The sequence below is a fragment of the Clupea harengus genome, chromosome 1 (genome assembly GCF_900700415.2).
Source record: "Clupea harengus chromosome 1, Ch_v2.0.2, whole genome shotgun sequence".
NCBI classification, from domain to species: Eukaryota; Metazoa; Chordata; class Actinopteri; order Clupeiformes; family Clupeidae; genus Clupea; species Clupea harengus.
Window position 1 is genome coordinate 8,168,830 of NC_045152.1, and position 18,959 is coordinate 8,187,788.

Genomic DNA, 18,959 nt, shown 5'->3' on the forward strand with positions numbered 1-18,959 from the left:
AAAACAAGTACAAGCACAGTCTAATCTTACTGTATCAGAGCGGAGAAGTTCTTCTGCACAGCTGTCATACTGAAACCTAAAGCCTGTGACACACCAGGCCGATGGTAGGCCAATGTTGGGCTATAGCTGAGTGTCTGTAGCCCTAGTTTCTGCGGCGTGTCCTGAACCGTTGGCACTAGTCAGACCCCCGTTGGTGTTTTTCCGGCCGATTAAGCATGCTGAATCGGCACCGGAGTCCGTCGGTGACAGAAATCACTCTGATTGGCTATTCAGCCTCTGGATGATTGGACTGATAAGTTCCTTCAACATGTGGAACTGAACAGGAAAGTGCCTTTTTTTATTTCTCCAGCTTGACACAGATTCGGGAAAGCCCCTTGAGTCTGTCGCGGTAGTATTCATGATTTCACCATTTATAAATGGTTTTCCTTATTTTATGGCCTCAGCCTCTATTTTTCCACAACTAAAAGACCAAGGGCTGACAACGTCTGTGCCATTTGCAACGTCTTATCAGACATATGCTCGATTACACGTAGCTATATTACGGAACCGTCTGTTGTGAGCGAGAGTGGTGTGAAAATGTTAACCTTGCTGGTATGCAGTTACTTCTTCTCACGCAGGCACAGAACGCACATGCTAGTTGGCCGTTGGCTGTGGTTTTCGCGGTGTGTTCAAGTGCACATTTTTGGCCCAAACAAAGGCGACATGAGGCAACGCAACAGTCGGCCTTCGTCGCCGCTAGTTCTTTGATGTCGGTTTGGTGTATCTCTGGTTTAAAGCATGGCGTTTCCGACATAACTTGAAGCACTACTGGTTGCTAAAACACATCTGTTCCTAAAATATATCTTACCATGTGACCCCCGGTTCCTCTTGCCTACTGTCCGGTAGCAAAGGCAAAAAAAGAGGGAACAAATAGTAGCAGAAGTAATAAATATAAACTGTAAACTACATTCATGTGATCAGACAGGAGAGAGAAACATATGGTTTAAAATATCTCATGAATTAAGGCACAGCATGGACAATGAGGACACTGTGACCCCTACGTTGACTCAGAGGGGTCTTTGAATTGGAAGTGTCCTAGTTTTTTTTCCCCTCTGTAAATCTGTGTCATGGCCTTAATTTTGTCTCTGTGATGAACTCATATTAAAACAATACAAGATAGGCTTACAACACTTGGCTGCAATAAAACACACACAAACACATACGGCACGATATGCAACTAAACAGTAGGCAGATTGTCAGAATAATAACAACAGAAAGACAAAGACTACCACCATAAAATATTAATTGCTCCGGGGATTGTGGAACTTCAAGGCACATGTCGGAGTTCCGTCTGAGAGTTCTACCACCAGGAGGAAGACAGATGTACCAGGCTTAGGAAAAAAAAATGCACCAAACACACGGAAGTACACAAGACAGTTGGCATTATGTACATTTGCAGAATGCTGTCAGGCGTTGCTGTGCTTGCTCACTCACTGTGCAAGTGTTAGGGGAGGGAATGAGAGAGAAAAGAGAGACCGAGAGAGAGAGAAGAGAGAGAGAGAAATAGAGAAGAGAGAGATAGACAGAGAGAGCTAGAGAAGAGAGAGAGAGAGCGAGAGAAAGAAAAGAGAGACAGAGAGAGAAAAGAGAGACAAGGAGAGAAGAGACAGAGAGAGATAGAGAAGAGAGAGAGAGAGAGAGAGAGAGAGAGAGAGAGAGAAAGCCTGTGTGTTCAGATAAAGAGACAGTGTCACCAAGGAAAGGAAGCAAACACTGACAATCCCAGCCTTTGGTGTAGACATAAAATCTTCCAAGTCCACTAAGCTTGGTAACTTTTTTTCCAGCTTCAACAATGGCGGTAACGATCGAGTGACGGCCTGGAGCTGGACTCCTGCCTGATGTTTGCACAATGCCTTAGGTCCAGCAAACAAAACTGCTGCCTAGAAACACTCCACCAGGGAGCCTTTGTCCAAACTTGTTCCATTTTTCATAATGCTTAGAGAGACTTGACATATGTGTATGATGAGGATTTCAAAATACTCCATTGGAGGCACAGAGGCCAGTTATTGCCGTAACAGTTTTTAAAAACTGCTTACACAGAAAAAGTTCACCTGTCACACAAACAGCAAAATCCCACACCAAATCTGCACAACCAGAAGCTAATTCTCAGCCTTTGACTTAGTTTTCACTTTTTGCAAGACATTTCACACATGGATCACTTTCTAAGACACAATGATCAGCCCTTGTGTGCCTTTTTAAGGCGCTGCCCTTCTAAATGCAAGACATATACCAGTTCCAAAGGTGAACATTGATTTTGATGTTGATGAGTTAATGTGACAAGACCCAAATAGACTGGGTATGGTCACATAGCCTCTTTTTATGTAGAATATAAGTAGTGTCAATTTTGTTTTTACCTATGTTACATTTGTTACACTACTATAAAGTATTCTGATTCTGATTATGATGTTTCCATACTGAACACTTTGAAATGCTGTACTTCAAAACGTCATTGTTACTATTACAAACCTCTGCAGCCTAAATGATCTAGCTTCCTTTTTTTCAAGGACATTATTTTGTATTTTGTAAATTCTACTGCACTACTGCAAATGAGAAAGGGCACTGTGTGTGTGTGCAATACTTTGGTTTACAGTGTTTTGAAAAACTGAAAGAATTACTGAAATACTCAATTTGTTTAGAATGCACGTTTCATTTTACAGGAGATTCATTTTGTAGAAATAAAGAGACCTTCATTTTGACAGGTGAAAAGAAAAGGCTGCGCATGAGGTAAACCGGCATGAAGAGCAATGCGGTATGACTGCCATGCTTAGCATAGCCGTGGCTAGCAGGCTCTGGCCAGCGAGTTAACAAAGACGGTGGCGGGTACTCCCCTGAGCCGGGCAGCCAGCAGTGTGGGGGGTCCAGTCCCTCTGGGCTTGTCCTGCTTGTGTTCTGTCACTTGTTCTGCCAGGTGAGGCAGGTTAATGCTTTATGTGCCTCTCGTTCTCTCTTTCTAACCCCCCCGCCGCCCCCCTCCCTCTCTTTCTCTCTCTCTCTATCTCGGGTCATTGCTTTCTCGCCTGTGGGCCCCAGGGGCAGAGGTTGGCTCTCACTTCTTGTTTGGTGAGGGCCTACATAAATGCTCATGAACAGGGACAGAGTCCCTGGCTGCGGAGCTCGGCGTCTTTGTGTGTGTGTGTGTGTGTCACACGGCTGATCCATATTCATGATTTTGTTTTGTTTGTCCGCCTCCTCTCATTCTCTCTCTCTATTTCTCCATCTCTCTCTCTCTCTCTCTCTGGGCCCAGGGCTGTGGAGGATGGCACAGGCAGGCCGCCTGCAAATCACATCTGCCACCATAGCTGCCTCGAGGGGGGGTACCCCTCCTCATTCCCCACCCACTGCCACCACCTCCCCCGTCAGCACCACCCCAGCAGCGAGCTCGGACTCTACAGATTGGGGCTGACATGTCAACAGCACTCTGGCTCTGGAGGATTAAAGACCAGTGATCTGCCTCTCGCCTGCAGCCTGCAGCCCCCCCCCCCCCCACACACACACACTGCATGCGTTTTTTCCCCACTGGCCGCAAAACTTAACCCCGCTGCACACTCTGGGAAAATAAGTGATGGCAGAACAACAAACAGACAGCAACTCTTGCACACCACCGGTGCTTCTTCTTGCCTACTCCGCAACGTGCAATGCCCAGCCAAAGACACCATCCTAATGATAAAGCAGGGCACTCCATGCACCCTTTAGAAGAAGGGTTGTTTTCTCTAGTCACAAAGGTCATATTGGATGGCAGAGACTCGCCATGAGAAAAGGGTTTGGGAAGGAGAAATCAATAGAGACTGATTCCGCCTCGGTGTTCTGACTCAACAGGCAGTGGGACAATGTTAACTCGGAGAACCAAAGTGGGTTGTGAGCCACAGAGGCACGGTGCACGGTGCGGCGTGGCATGGCCACCGACACAAACGCTTAAAGGAATCATGCTGTTCATGTGTTTCTTTTAATGACAGCAGTCAATATAACAACTAAACATTTATGACAATTATCCACAAAGTGTGCAGCTTTTGTCGCTGCAGTGGTGTATCTTTCTGGGCTTCTGGAAGAACATTTTTTGAGATATTTGCGGCCTAAAATTCCTGATTTCGCAGGAGCTTTTCCAAAAAGTTGCGATAAAAGTTTTTATGTTTAGGTTTTTGTTGCAATGAAATTGGCGAAACAAGTGAAAGTTGCGATAAAAAGTTGTGAATTGTCCTCTTTGTAATTATAATTGAGTTATTTGTTGAAAAATAATTGATTAATAAACAAACATTAATTCATCAAGAACAAAACGATTGAGAAATGGTCCTCTTAATAACCTCACCAATATGCCAAACAAAAGATTACCAGGACTACAAAAATGTAGCAAAATAGGCTTTACTTATCCACAACGTAGTGCACATGTTGGCATTACAAAAGGACCAGTAAGACTGAATAAAATGTTATGAATGTCTCAGCCTTCATATGACGAAAAAAAAAAAACAGCCTGTGTCACTATGATCTGTCTCGTCATCTGACGTCCTGCCTGTGTTTCTGCCGTTCTCATTGCTTATCAATCTGTTTTGCTATCCTTGTTTATTTATTTTATCCGTATAGGTGTTGATGTTCAATTTCATATATTAATTTAAAGTCGTCCAATTTCAAGTCATCCATTCTTCAACACTAGCTGCTACCTTGTCTTCAAACAGAAAGTAACGTTAAATCTCCATGGCAACAGCTCTTGAGGGTTTGGCAAATAATCGGATTTATTGCTTCCTTCATTATTCACAGCAAAATAAATCATTTTCGTTACATTTCATAGATTTATTACCAGACTCTATGTAAAAAGGGCCACGCACAACTCGCGGAAAATGATAAAAAATGGAAGCCAGATCTATTTCTGAATTTTCGGTGCGGACATTCTGTACGCCATTCTGTCTATTGTAGCCATTCTCATTGGGCCTCATTGTCGACCCTACCTAGGAAAAGATCTCTGCCGGATTCATGAACGCCTGGATATTAGTTTTTTAAAGCTTAAAAGTGTCCGTAGCTGTGCACTGATTCTTAAGCCCAATTCTGTCCGCTGGTGGGAGCGTGCTCACCTGTGTGTGCGCGCACGTGTCTGTGTGTGTGTGTTTGTGCGCATCGCGGCGGAACTGTATGTACAATACAGAGAGCAGAGAATTGTAAACGCGCGACCATGTAGAGACAGAAATTACATGCCGTTGTGTAAATAAGATAAATAACATAAGGCTATTTATTTTTGTTTAATAAAATAACAAGCTATAGACCTGTTCTATAGGAAAGGTAACCTTAAATGACTTCCGTTGTGATCTGGCGCTTTATAGAAAATAAAATTGAACAAAATGAACTTGACCTTCCAGGGGGGGCGGGGGGTGCCGTTGGGGGGGCGGGGCGCCCCCCTAATATAACGGTAGGGGAAACACTGATATATATATACACACACACACGCACACACCCACCATATATGTATTTATATATATATTGTACAGATATATTACACAGGGCCAAGTGATGTAGGGCCAGGGTAAAAGCACACCATACCTTTGCTTTCTGAAAACACCATTGGGAGCTGTCCATCAAGCATTTACACTAGGGGCATTCAATATAAATATGACACAGCCGAAAATGTTGAATGTCCTGATGCCAGAGATGTAAGCCATCCGATATAGTATCACGCTTTGCTTTTGACTAAATTAAACATGGCATTCGATGTGAGAATTTTCGCTTCCCCCACTCTATCTTGCGCTCTGGCCCTGACTTATAAAAAAAAAGAATATATGTGCAACTTCATGCATTTGTAATTCTACCATTTCGATGGGAATAGGTGAAAAAAGCGGATAGTTTTTTTTAGCCATTGTTGACTCAAGCCAGCCTGTGAAAGACTGCATCAGCCCAACACTGGCGACTACTGTAATGAACAATGCACAAAGAGCTCATTAAAAATGGAAACTCAAGAGGCACTTTTCTTAGGTCTCTCATTCCCCCCTTCCACTCTCCTTCCCACTCCAACTCTCCCCACCTCTCTCTCTCTCTCTCTCTGTCTCCCGCTTCTACTTTCTCCCTCCCACTCCCACTCTATGCTCCTCTCTCTCTCTCTCTCTCTCCTCTCTCTCCTCTCTCTCTCTCTCTCTCTCTCTCTCTCTCTCTCTCTCTCTGTCTGTCTCTCTCTATCCCAGTGGTAGAACATGGACTGCTTGGTATTCTCTCCCAGTGTGCTCGTCTCATCGATTGACACCTACGTTCCTCTTCTATGCAGTGGATCACCGTCTCTGCACAATGATACATACAATCAGAGGGGTTTCTCAACAACACACCAATTTTGGGGTTCTAAACACAACCAATTACCGATATTGATTCAGCAATGCCTTGACCTGCACTTCCTTTACAACAAATGTCATTTTTAGTGCTGTCAAAAGTAATGTGGTAATTCTTGAGGTTAATTTGAAATATTTAACATGTTAAAACACACCGCAATTAACGCAGCTTAACGCAGTGTTTGGTTTTTATTTCTGTTAGTGCTATAATGGTTACAATACCTGGAGGCATCCAAGGCACACCTCACATAGAGCTTAGTTGAATTCACAAGCTTGCAAGTTTATGGAGCACTTTAGTATACAACTAACCCAACGGGCTGCACACCACGTTTGACCTACTAGCTCCCTCCCCAATAGTCAGTCTCTCCTCTTCTCTGCTTCTCGGTCATCTTAATCCCCATTTCAAAATAAATGTCTTTTCACACTTTGCATGCTACACATATAACAACTATGCCTTTTAAGCTGACAGTCAATTTTGATAACCTTGATGGTTTTATTGGAAATCTCTAGTTCACAGGAGAGAATCTGTTCAAAGTTAAAAAGATGCTACAATAGTAGGCTATTTGAATTCAAATAATTCTGCGATTTTGCATTTAAATATCCATTATTACAAGCTTCAGTGTTGAGATAAATAAACAATTCATCGTGATTAATCACAACAAATTGTGCGATTCATTCGTTGATTTCTTTTTATCGGTTGACAGCACTAGTTCTTTTCGACCTACGTAGCCAGCCATCCACCCAACAATGAGGGAAACAGGATCGGGACAGGGAGCTGCTGCAGACAGTCACCTTCAACAGCTTCTGACACCTGGTAACCTTTTCCGAATGTGGTGCCAATCAACCAACCAGTGAGCCAGACAGCTGCCCATAAACGCAGACACATTCTGACATTTCACACAGAGACACTAACCGTATTGCATTCAGAATTCTTTGTATGGTGTTGGTGTTCTAACACACACACACACACACACACACACACACACACACACACACACCTGGGTGTGTACATATATGAGCCATCCATCCATACACATGCATGAGCACAATCTTACATGCACATGTACAAACACACACACACACACACACACACACACACACACACACACACACACACACACACACACACACACACACACACACACACACACACACACACACACACACACACACACACACACACACACGTACACTATCCAGACAATGGTTTCCCCCATTTTGCACCTGCTCTAATTTCATTAATGACATCACGCTGCAGGTGTAAATATGTGTCTAATTGGATGTTAATACCAATCGCAACAAAATGTACACTCGCAAAAGCAGGTGAAGAGACTCTTCCCCCAATTATTGACTCAATTATGGCGAGACGCGGGGGAGACTGAGAGACGTGGAGGCGCATCAGGGCTAAAGGGTCACTTGCACTCGTCTGCAACACAGCAGCAGATCTGTGAAGATGTGGAGAGCCGTCGCCGCTTTGATCGTAGCATAATTAAAGCAACAGAGCTGTCCTTTTGAGACCGTAACCGCTCTGAATTGGCACCTGGCCCTATCAAATTAAAACGAGTTCGCCCATTTGAGGCAGAATGTGTACACATAATGCAAATTAGAGCTACCACATTGATGAAATAATGAGGACACCAACTGCTTTTTCGACAAATTAATTAGTTGGACTAATTCTCTCTATCTCTTTTATTTTTTCCTGAACAGGCAACTAAAAGAATCAAGTTGGCAAAATGGTCTGGAACATTTGAACATAACATAAGCACAGCCAATGGCCATTCAAAGAATGACAAAGGAGAGAGGGGCTTCTTTCTGACTTCAGAGAGTCCGGACAGACTGCACAGCTGTGCCTCTCTGAAAAAAAAACTAAAAAACTTTCCAACTTTCAACTCTTGTCATCATGCCCTTGCTCATCAATACCCATTACCGTCATATTCGCCTCCAGACCTGGCCTGATCTAAAAACACTCCAGAAAACCAGGATGGCCGCCCGGAATAACAATGCAAAAAGTTAGTACCATACACCTGACTGAACTGAGGATGAATGCTGCACGTCGTCAGTAGGCAGACAACTCCATGTGGCCTATAAAGATGATTAATACCGGGAAGGAATCATTTGAGATTTCAAACGAGAGAGTTTCGTTTATGAATTTCCCCCCACAGAAAAAGGGTTTTGTGAAAAAATGTAATGTTGCCGATAAAAAACCCCACCTACCAATGGTGGTTGTATTCACTGAACTTTCAAGCCCATTCACCTACCCTTAGGGGGTTGATTGTTGAGTGGAAGTTGGGGCCTGTGGTTTCAGGTAGTTGGTCTATGGTTTGTTTTGTTCTATTCTACCCCACTAAACCAGTTGGCACCTTTAAGCCTTCATCATGATTCTTTACAAGTTAGTAAACTGTGATTACTCGAAAAAAGATTAATTCATTCAAAAGACCCACCATACCTATACTTTAATCATACACCCTGAGGTCTTACCAGAGGGCACATCCACATTTTAGGCCCTAGGATGTCTCGTCTTTTTAGTCTAATGAAAATCGCTTCTGGAAAGATCCGGCATCAACTACGAGTGAAAAGTAACCGCTAAGGTCAGCCGAGACGCACCAGCACAGCACCTCAACAAAGGAACTGGCAAAAGTGCCTGAAGTATTCACTATATTTCTCTTCTCATGCACTCAGCTAGAGAGAGAGAGAGAAAGCGAGAGAGACGGAGAGAGAGAGAGGGAGAGAAAACTCAAATGCCATGCTGTCTCCTTGGACAGAAAGAGCGAAGATAGAAGTCAGAGAAAGGGAAGAGAAGAGGGAAGCCCACATGAGAGAGAGAAAGAAAGAGAATGAGAGAGAGAGACGGAGAGGGTGGAGAGCGTAGGGCTCCCTGATCTCTTAGAGCTGTTGGCAATCTCAAAGGGCTTAAATGTTACACTCTCTCCTACAGCCATCTCCAGTGTCAGGGGGGGCTTCTCTCTTCTGCTGACCTCACCAGGGAGATCATTACACTCTTCCATCTCGGCTCCAAACGAGCACAGGCACGGGCGTGAGCGCGAGCGCGAGAAGCTCGGACGGCTGGATGTTGGAAATGAAACAGTGCAGACGGAGGGGGGGGGGGGGATTAATACAGCACGGATAGGCTCTTTCCTGGCACCCACTTCCTCATTTTCACCTGAAGTAATTCTTTAAACCCGTCAAGTGGAAAAAAAATACAGTGTGGGGTGGTGGCTTTTGTAATACTTTTCACATGGAAACAGCGAGTGCCCACAGCCAATGAGGTCCAGTCGTACAAAGACCATGGCATAAAATAAAATATAAAACATAGGCAGAACTATGCAAGGGCAAAATAAGCTGTTCTTTCTCCAGAGGTGGTCCTTTGGTCCAGGGGGAAAGAAGATATTTTCCATTAGACAGAGCACCTTTTAAAATGCCACAGCTTGTTGTGCTATCTCGTTGCAATTACAGAGGTGACATCTCTAAAACTTTGATAATTGCAAGGCTGGTGGAGAAATGTCGTACCTGAGATTAAATTTAGATTTACACTTAAATGGTGGCTTGGAATAAGACTCTGATGAGGTTTGTTGAATTGTGGCAAGGGAAAGGATACTCTACACAGAAACATTCACACGGCCACACATAATGCATACCCACCCACCCAAACACACACGCATGCACGCACACACACACGCAATCACACACACACGCACAGAGGATACTCAAACAGTGTGGAATGCATAAACAACACACAGAGTCAAGCAAATGTATACACAAAGTCATGCCAAGATGCAAATAAAGCACAGAGATCTCTTATTAACCCTCTGAACACGGCAGCTCTTTCGTGAGAAAGCGCCATAATTCATTATGATGGACAGACTGGCAGAGGGAGAGATGGAAGGAAAACATGAGGCAGACGCGTTCTTCTCCTCCCACACCTCTGGGGCCCCAGGCCTGTTACACATCCTGCTTTTTTGTGTCACTTTCCGACAACGCGTATCTGCTCAGGACAAACGCTGGGGTCAGGAAATGGACAAGTGGCCTCCCTGAGAGGTTAACAGCCCAGCAGTCAGGCACTAGAGAGAGAGGGAGAGTGAGAGAGAGAGATAGAGAGAGGGAGACAGAGAGTGAGAGAGGGATATAGTGAGAGAGAGAGAGGGAGATAGTGGGAGAGAGAGAGAGAGAGAGAGAGAAAGGGAGAGGAAGACAGAGAGTGAGACAGGGAGAGAGAGAGACAGAGAGTGAGTGAGAGAGAAAAAGAAAGAGAGACAGAAGTAAAGCACAGACAGAAAAAAAGAAGTGAAGTTGGCAGTAGTGAAAGACAGATACATTTATGAGGAGAGAAAGACAGAGAGAGAGAGTGCTGGACTGAGCATTATTTTGGTTTAAAACTAGTGAGCTAAAAAAAGCATGCAAAAACCTGCAAACCTGCAAACACCACCAACAGCCCTAATGGCACTGGTAAAAGCTTCCTAACAATGTAACTGTCTTTAGGTGATATTGCTGTTGATGTCGTGCTGTGAAGGCACCTCTTCCATTTCCGCAGGGTGCTCCGACCCAAACCAGAGAAGAACATAGTGCACAGCCTGGATGGCTAGTGGGAAAAACAGGTATGTCCTTCACATGAACATAATCAATCAAAATTAGTTTGATGATGATAATAACAAAAACACCCTAAAGTAGCATAACGGAACAATTGCTAATCGCTAACGATATGCTAGCGGCTAAAACTAACGAAATCTCTTGATTTGACATTATGACATTATGACAAACTAGTTAGTCAACAACTGTCCTAACACAGTCAAACATCAAGCAAGTGCAACACACAAGACAAAGCAAGACGGCAAATAAGCTACTTACTAGTTCGGCAGACAGTAGAAACCGGGCGGCTTCAGGCAATCCTACATTTAGCAGTAATATGCCTACGGACCCTGGTATGGCAATGGCACGGAGGCGATTCTCCATATTAAAAGTCATTGTAGCGCCCCAATTTTTTTAAAGCTGCTATTTTAAGGTAAAACTGCTTATCCTTACCCTAATCCTGATGTACAATTACTGCATAATGCCACTTTAAAAAAGTGACAAACTGTTGCCTAGTAACTGAAAAGTGCAGTGGACTCTGGAACAGGAAGTGGGAGACGGCAACAGCCACTCTTGATGGTGGCCTCACTGGACTTCCTGCCGAACTGCTGACTCCACCGCCACTCTCTCAGCAGGGGACCGGCCTGAGGTAAAACACACACCGGCGCCTGCCGTCTCTCTCTCTCTTTAAAAATACTTGACAGAAAAAGAAAAAGGGGAAAAAAGAACTGCTCCTGCACTTTTTTAACGACCACACAGGAAAATAAAAGGTAGGGATGAAGAGAGAGGGGGGGGGGGAACAGTCAGCTTTCTCTTCAAAGTGATCCCCAGGTCCCAGCAGGTAAATTAGAATGGTGGGTGTGCTGTTTGTCAAGTAAGGCGCACACACTCACAGCCATTTAAGGGCTGTGTGAGAAGGAGCCGGAGTGAAAGAGAAATCTCTAGGCCCAGAAGCACTTACCATAGACGCTCCCATGGGAGCTACTGTTCGCCCAGCGCTAATGTCTGTCACACCGAAGGATCGGACACAAATCACTTCATGCTAACCGTTGTCGAAGCTAACGTGTCCTTTTCCGCACACATATGCTACTTAATGTTGCCTAAATGGGCAGAGCCAACAGGCGTGTGCTATCGGCCACATCCAAATGCCATGGCGGAGGGCTCAATCGCTCCACATGATGGCACCCAGCCTGTGCAGTCCTGCGCTAATGTGACACTTTCCTTAATGTCTCTCTGTTAACAGATGCAAGGGAAATGTGACACCTTCTTTTCCATTAACATATTTGAGCTGGCACAGGGTGAGGGCGTAAAATAAATATATATAAAAAATACCACAGTCCCCGTCCAACAAATCCATTTCAAAAGTCATCATAGCCCAGGATTTTTTTGTTGTCTTTATTGCTGAACTGGCCTTGAGATGGAATCGAACAGCAAATACCAATAATATTACAGTAAGTGCTTCTTTATAGTCAAAACATTACTATCCATTGTTCAGACAGTATTGCAAAATGGCTTTGAGCTATTCGCTGGCAAGGTAATTTAGACAGACAGATTCCAAAGGGATCCGGGCTGGCCCCAGATGAATACAAAGTGGAATAAAAAGCATCAAAGTTTGGAGGTGTGGTTTGGATCCCTCAATTTACTGGAATGCCTCCATTTATTTTAAAAGTTTCTGTGAAAAAGGTGTGTGTGTGTGTATGTGAGAGAGAGAGAGAGAGAGAGAGAGAGAGAGAGAGAGAGAAACAGAGGGGTAGAGGGGGGAGGTGGAAACTGTGTATTGGCATTGACTCTGAGGCGTTCCCTTTTCTGATAAAGTACATTAATCAGGAACCTGTCAGCCCAAGGTTCAATTTGCATTAATAAGATGTGTGAAGTACGGGGAGATGCAAAGCTCAAAGGATACACTGCAGTAATTAACACTGATATCTGAAATGCCACGAAGAGGCTTTTCATGTGGAAACGCTAACTTGGCAAACAAAAATGTGTTTATTGAAAACGGGTAGAACTGCAGTTTAATAGTGATAGTGTCACAATTCTCATACATAAAGGAAAAATAGGAAAGTATCCATTAAATTATGAATTTGCATTCCATCTGCACTGATTTGTCATACAACTGCCAAACACAACTTCAATTAGGCTCAACAAATCTAACGAAGGTGAGTCATTAGAACTAAATGAACAACAAAATTTACATTTTATTGATTAATTAATTAGTAATATTTATGGATTTTCGAACTTTAAGGCTAATATGTTTTTTTTCCGCTTTTCTTTGCTCATGTCCTCAAATGGTTAAACAAAGTCTAACTGTTGTATTACGTAAAGACAATCCAACTACCACCATCCATTAGATATCGCTCTCTTGTCTAACTGGGAACAGATAGAGGAAACCTATAACCTAACCTACATCCATTTTTTTCACTGTTAAAGCATCTATACCCATGTGTGCCCCAGATAGAAATAATTTGGTATTGGAATTTGGCCCTTTCTCTAGTGTTTTTTAGTATTGGGTTCCTGCATATTTAAATCTGTGTTCACGTCAGAGCTGTTTTAACATCTCTCTAAATATGGAAAGCTGCTATACACTTGTTTGTATCTCATATCGGATTGAATCAAATCGTAAGCTTGTGAATTGCAATCGGATAAAATCCTACATATATATACATATATATCATCTAACGTCTTAATTTATTCAAATGCACTTCACACAAACATGGCACATAATCTCTGATATCTTAGAAGCTTAGAAGACTGCATGGGTTGTGTGCGATTTATGCCGATATTATGCTGCTCTGATTCCCACAGACATTCCCAGGCCTCTCACCTCACTTCAGTGACTGAATGCGACGACCAATGAGCATCCAGCATCTGGAATCATTCAGGTGTGAGCCCAGGCCCAGTCACAGGTCTTATGAAAATAATACAGCCACATCTTCCCCCGCTGATGGAAGTGGAGCAACACCTTAGAAGTCATTTACCAAAGGGCCATGTTATATGGCCTCAGAGAGATCCCATGGACAAACCACAGAGCGACTGTCATCATCTTCATCGTTTCATTACACACGACTTGTGATATGAGACGAGAACCTATGACCGTAGTCATGCTGATGTCTAAAGGGTCTGACGGAATCGCTAGTTTTATATTGCAATGTCAGAAGAAGGAGACTAAGACAATTGTTCTTTTGTTTCACATTGGTGCCAGACACTTTAAGGTGCCTCAACTGTAACTGGGTCTGCTGAGGATGAATAAATAGGGGGCTGTCGTGTCGTCAAAGCCCACCATGCTACTTGTTTCATACTTCCCAAACATCAATGCAAGCACAATGAGGAAACTGGAAAAGCCTACCCTGTACCTTTCATTGCTGTGTTTGTCTGGGATCAGGAAACCAGACTGAAGTGAATACTATAGCGAGGTTCAGAATGTCCACTCACTAACCCACTCAGTCACTCATTATATAGAAAAATCTACTGAGTTCACTATGTAGGGAACGTTCCATTCTGAAATGTTCCATGTCAGTATCTACTGAGTTCACTATGTAGGGAACGTTCCATTCTGAAATGTTCCATGTCAGTAACTTAGTAACGCTAACATGGCAACGGCACGGCATACCTTCAGTAAAATAAATAAAAAGCCATTACAAGGAAACATATGTGATATTTAGCTATAATGATGTCTATATTTGCAAAGTTATTCAAAAGTCTAATGTGACTTTCATTTCATCACTTATTCAGATTGTTTTCTTGATTTCCCTTACTAAACACAAATTAAGAAAGTATAATAATAAGTCAAATTAAACCTAACCTTTTTGCTGTGGACTCTATTCTAAACGTTCTCAGAATGTCTGGTCTTCTTCAGTCCATTCACCTTGCAGTAAATTGTGGTATACTGAAGAAATTGAAGAGCAAATTGTAAACTACAATTTGCACACTACGCAGTGCATACAATTACTACAACCACAAAATGACTGATCCACTATATAGTGGACTATGGAGTGAGAGAATAGACGTTCCGAATGTAGCTCATTACATTGATATTTTGTGAAACTGTATGTTGTTATATGTGACTCTTCAGCCAAGTAAGCAGAAGCAGACACCTTAATAAATGTAATCTAAGCAGTGATGATGAAAATCACTATGAATTACATTTAATACACTCAATACTTGCTGGCAATTTCAACAGTTGGATCGTCCTGCATTAAGGCTATGCTAATTAACGTTTGGTTAATACAATGCCCCAAAGTCAGACAGGATGATTCTCAGAGCTTGTTATGTACTCTCACTTCAGTTTCACACAATCATTACTGTACTTCGCCTTGCTTGTTTAATTTACATGGAACATCTGTTTTGTTGTGACAATACTTCCACCAACACTTCCATCTCTGTCAGACACACAGTATGTAGAGAAAAAAAACAAGTCCTGCTTTGTGAAATCAATTTTATACTTCCAAGTGTCTTGCAACAGTGTTTGTATGCCCATGAAAAAAGTCCTTACATGCACAGAAATGCAGTCCAGCAAAGTTTGTAAGTAGTGTTTATAACCTCCCTCAACATCTTATGGGGGACCAACTTACTGACCAAGCCAGTGTGCCCCCACATCTCCATGCGTATTAATAGGTTTCACGCATTTAATTTCTCTGCATTACCAAAGTATTAAGATCCCTAGCCCCAAGGTTTATGCATATTATCCCCCAGAGCTACATGATCAAATTGTTCCTATGGCCAACATTCCAGGCTGGGATTCTAATTTAAACTAATATCTCGTGGGCACACAGTATGAGCCCCTGGGCTGGCCATTACAAATGCAGGCTTTTACACAGGGCTGAAGCTTCGTTCACCACTACTTTGAAAGAGCACAGCTAGTGCAGTGCCTCTTACAAACCCATTTTATTAACACATACAAAAACACTTCATCCATGTGTACATATTTCATGGGTCTTTTCTTTCCAGTGTTTCCTAAAAAGCATTTACTCAGCATGTGGTGCGATAGGTTTCAAAAATAAATAATTTGCTACTGATTAGCCTAAGTAACTGCTAGTGGAACATCTCATTTCAAAAACTTGCTGGGGGATTAAGGTGTGAAAGAGACATTTTAATGCTGTAGCAAGGTTTAAAAGTACCTATGGCAACATGGCATGTTCAATATATCCACGCCTGAGCGAGAGAATAATATTCACTGAGGCAGCGAAGAGAAGATAAAGGGGTAAGAGTTCTGCTTGAGAGGCACACTTATGAGGGGCTAAAAAGACAATCAGGCACCCTGTTGCAGTCCACCCCAGGACCAGGAACAAGAAGGAATTCTTGTGATTTTGGTCCAACCGCACAGCAAAGCAGGGGAGCACCAAGCTCTCGTCTGCGAAGGCCTCCTATTGCTTCCTCGCCGAGAGCCATCTTCAGTCATTGCCACCCCACCTCTCGGCATGCGCACCGTGACGCTCTTTGCATATGCAAACACGTTACCTCAGAGCCTTTCAACCCCACCAGACAAACTACAGTCAGTGCAACCCTGTTGTGGGTAGTGCACGCAGATGAGAGGGCGACGAGACTTTGAGGCGCGCCACGTGGTGCCTACGGCTTTGAAAAAGAGAGCGAAAGAAGGATGGGGTGGTGGGGAGAAGCAAAGAAAAGAAAAGTCTGGATGTTTATTTTTACATCACAATCGTGAGGCCTCTTTTGGGTTTGAAGAAATACTCCTGAGTTGTGGCTGTGCCCCGATAAATGAGTTGATTTACATGCCGTGTTCTGTGGTGCTGAGGAAGTGTCGATTCCACATTTACTTTATTTTACTGGAATTCCATTCAAGCCTGACCTAGTTACAGGCTAATGAACACAGTGTACAAATACAGTCTACAAATGTGCAACATTCTGTACAAATGTTCATTTTTTCATCGTTCAACGCAACCCCATTCCTTAAATAACATTAGTCTGTATTTGCTAAATACGAGATGAAATGTGTATCGAAGTGTGGCCACACAGAAGGCAACGGACTAAAAAAAGCACCTGAGATCTCGAAAAGTAACGGTTTTAGAGCTTAGAAACCTTCATAGTGCATATATAAACATGCCTATTCCGGTCATTTTGAGTCCAAATTCAAGTGTCTACGACCTTCAGAAGCTGAGATACAGATGCGCTGGACGCGCCCTAAAAGGGCGTGGCAAAATCTCAAAATCTCGACTGGGTTACAGTAAATGACAGCACCCTAGTTTTGTTCCTCATGGTCAAATTAGCCAGAAACCTTTGAGAAAAGTCATGCCGCTCATACTTCATACTCAACCTATGGGCTGCTACTGGAATACTGTGCCAGTAGTGGACTGTAATCATTACATCCATTGACGACATCAGTGAACCAGATCGGAAAATTGCACAGCGTGTATATGTAGCACATCTGCATATTTATATACCATTAATTTCAGGCCTATCAGTTTCGATGTTGAATCACAAAGAGCGTTTAATACATGCTGATAAAAATTACCCATTTTTATCCTATTTGGCTATAACCAGACTAAAATCATATTTATACAGACTAACCCCTTTTTCAACCTGAGGGTAATGTTTTAGTCAATTTCCTCCATTACCCTATGCAAACTATTATAATAACAATGTCATTGGATGAGTCTTGATAAGAATAAGAAAGAAGAGGACAGTGCTGGTGAGATAAGAGATTTGTGATTTGGTCCCCGGTAATTGAGTGTGTTATCATTTTAAAAGGTTCAGAGTGGGCGCTAAACCTATAAACATCTACTATCTCGAGAGCTGACAGACAGCTTATTATTTATCTGTCAAGTGCGCTCAAAAGGCTCAGGATGAGCCTGGCGCCAGGCAAGGCGGGGAGGAGAAGAAACAAGATTCTTCCAGGGGCACGGGTAGCACAGCCTGGCCAAATCACCGGCTGCCGCTCCTTATCAATCTCCTTCCAAATTACAGGTGACAAGTTATCAGATCCAAGATATTACAAGCTAAACACAATCTCCCAGGAGACCTATTTGTTTAAGATATAGCCAATTAAATGCGGTGGGGAGTGTCAGGGATGAGACCCTCTCGCTATAACATCCAAGCTAATTTCACACCCTGATGAAAATCAAATGAGGGAAGGGGCCGAGGAGAGGACCCAGCAGGGATACAAGTAATGATAACAATAACAGTCAGAAATAAGACAGGGAAGGCAAGGGAAGAGGTTGCGTCTGTAGGAAATAATAAATAAATAAAATATACGGCCCATGCTTTAATCATCTTTAGTCCCCTGGGCCTGCTTTGGGCACGGGAAACCATCTTTTGTTTGACTGTAACCTGCCAGCAGGAAGAGCATAATAAAAATTTATGGCGATGTTCATTAAATCCTAACGACGCAATCCTCCAAACATTCCGCAGTGTGTGCCTGCCTGTCATCCGCCCGTTCGCCCGTCTCTCCCCGATGCTCCAGATGCTCCCGGGCGCTGAGGCTGCAGTGGAGCCCGACTGACCCAGAGCCTTTGAGCTGAGTCAAGTCATTGACCCCCCATGACACAGCTGGACAGTGTTACCCAACAGGTCCTTATCCAGCAGAGTGGTTACTTGGATAACTAGACAGCCGGTTATTGACTTGCAAGCGGTAACCGTGGGTGTACTGTTTACCTCTGTGCATCCCTATCTACTCCCACCTCCCTACAGTGATAAACAGAAACAGTGAATATATCACTGTGCAGACCATTGGGGTTTAGGCATAGGACAGGATCGCATTTTATTCAGCTGATCTGTTGCATTATAATCAATACAATGGTATACAGGTTTTTAAACATTATGTAAGGAGACAAACAAAAAGCAGAAAAAGGAATCTTCTGGGATTCCAGATATGGAAGCAGGCAATGGAAGCACCACATGAATTTTTTTATAAGCACCATACCAACCTGCTACTGTTCTTCATGCTTTTTGTCCTCCTGTATTTGTGATATACAATCTTCCAACAAACCAAAAGCCCATCGACCCATTCTGATAAGGTCTGATTAGCAAAACCGAAACAAAGACAGAACTGGGGGACGTTGCTGCATGTTGAGTGGTTGTGTATGCTGAGTTCACAAAAATCGGCGGCGG

At 43.2% G+C, this 18,959-nt stretch overlaps 1 protein-coding gene across 5 annotated transcripts in view; it reads right to left on the reverse strand.

The window, feature by feature from the left end:
• sdk1a (sidekick cell adhesion molecule 1a) overlaps positions 1-18,959 on the reverse strand; it is a 225,406-nt gene that overhangs the window by 83,259 nt on the left and 123,188 nt on the right. For 3 of the 5 annotated variants that reach the window (XM_031566320.2, XM_031566313.2, XM_031566305.2), the window contains exon 6: positions 848-874. The exons of the other annotated variants lie outside the window; for them this stretch is intronic. In XM_031566320.2, coding sequence (XP_031422180.1) covers positions 848-874 — 27 coding nt within the window. The remainder of the gene's footprint in view (positions 1-847; positions 875-18,959) is intronic. 5 annotated transcript variants of the gene reach the window in all.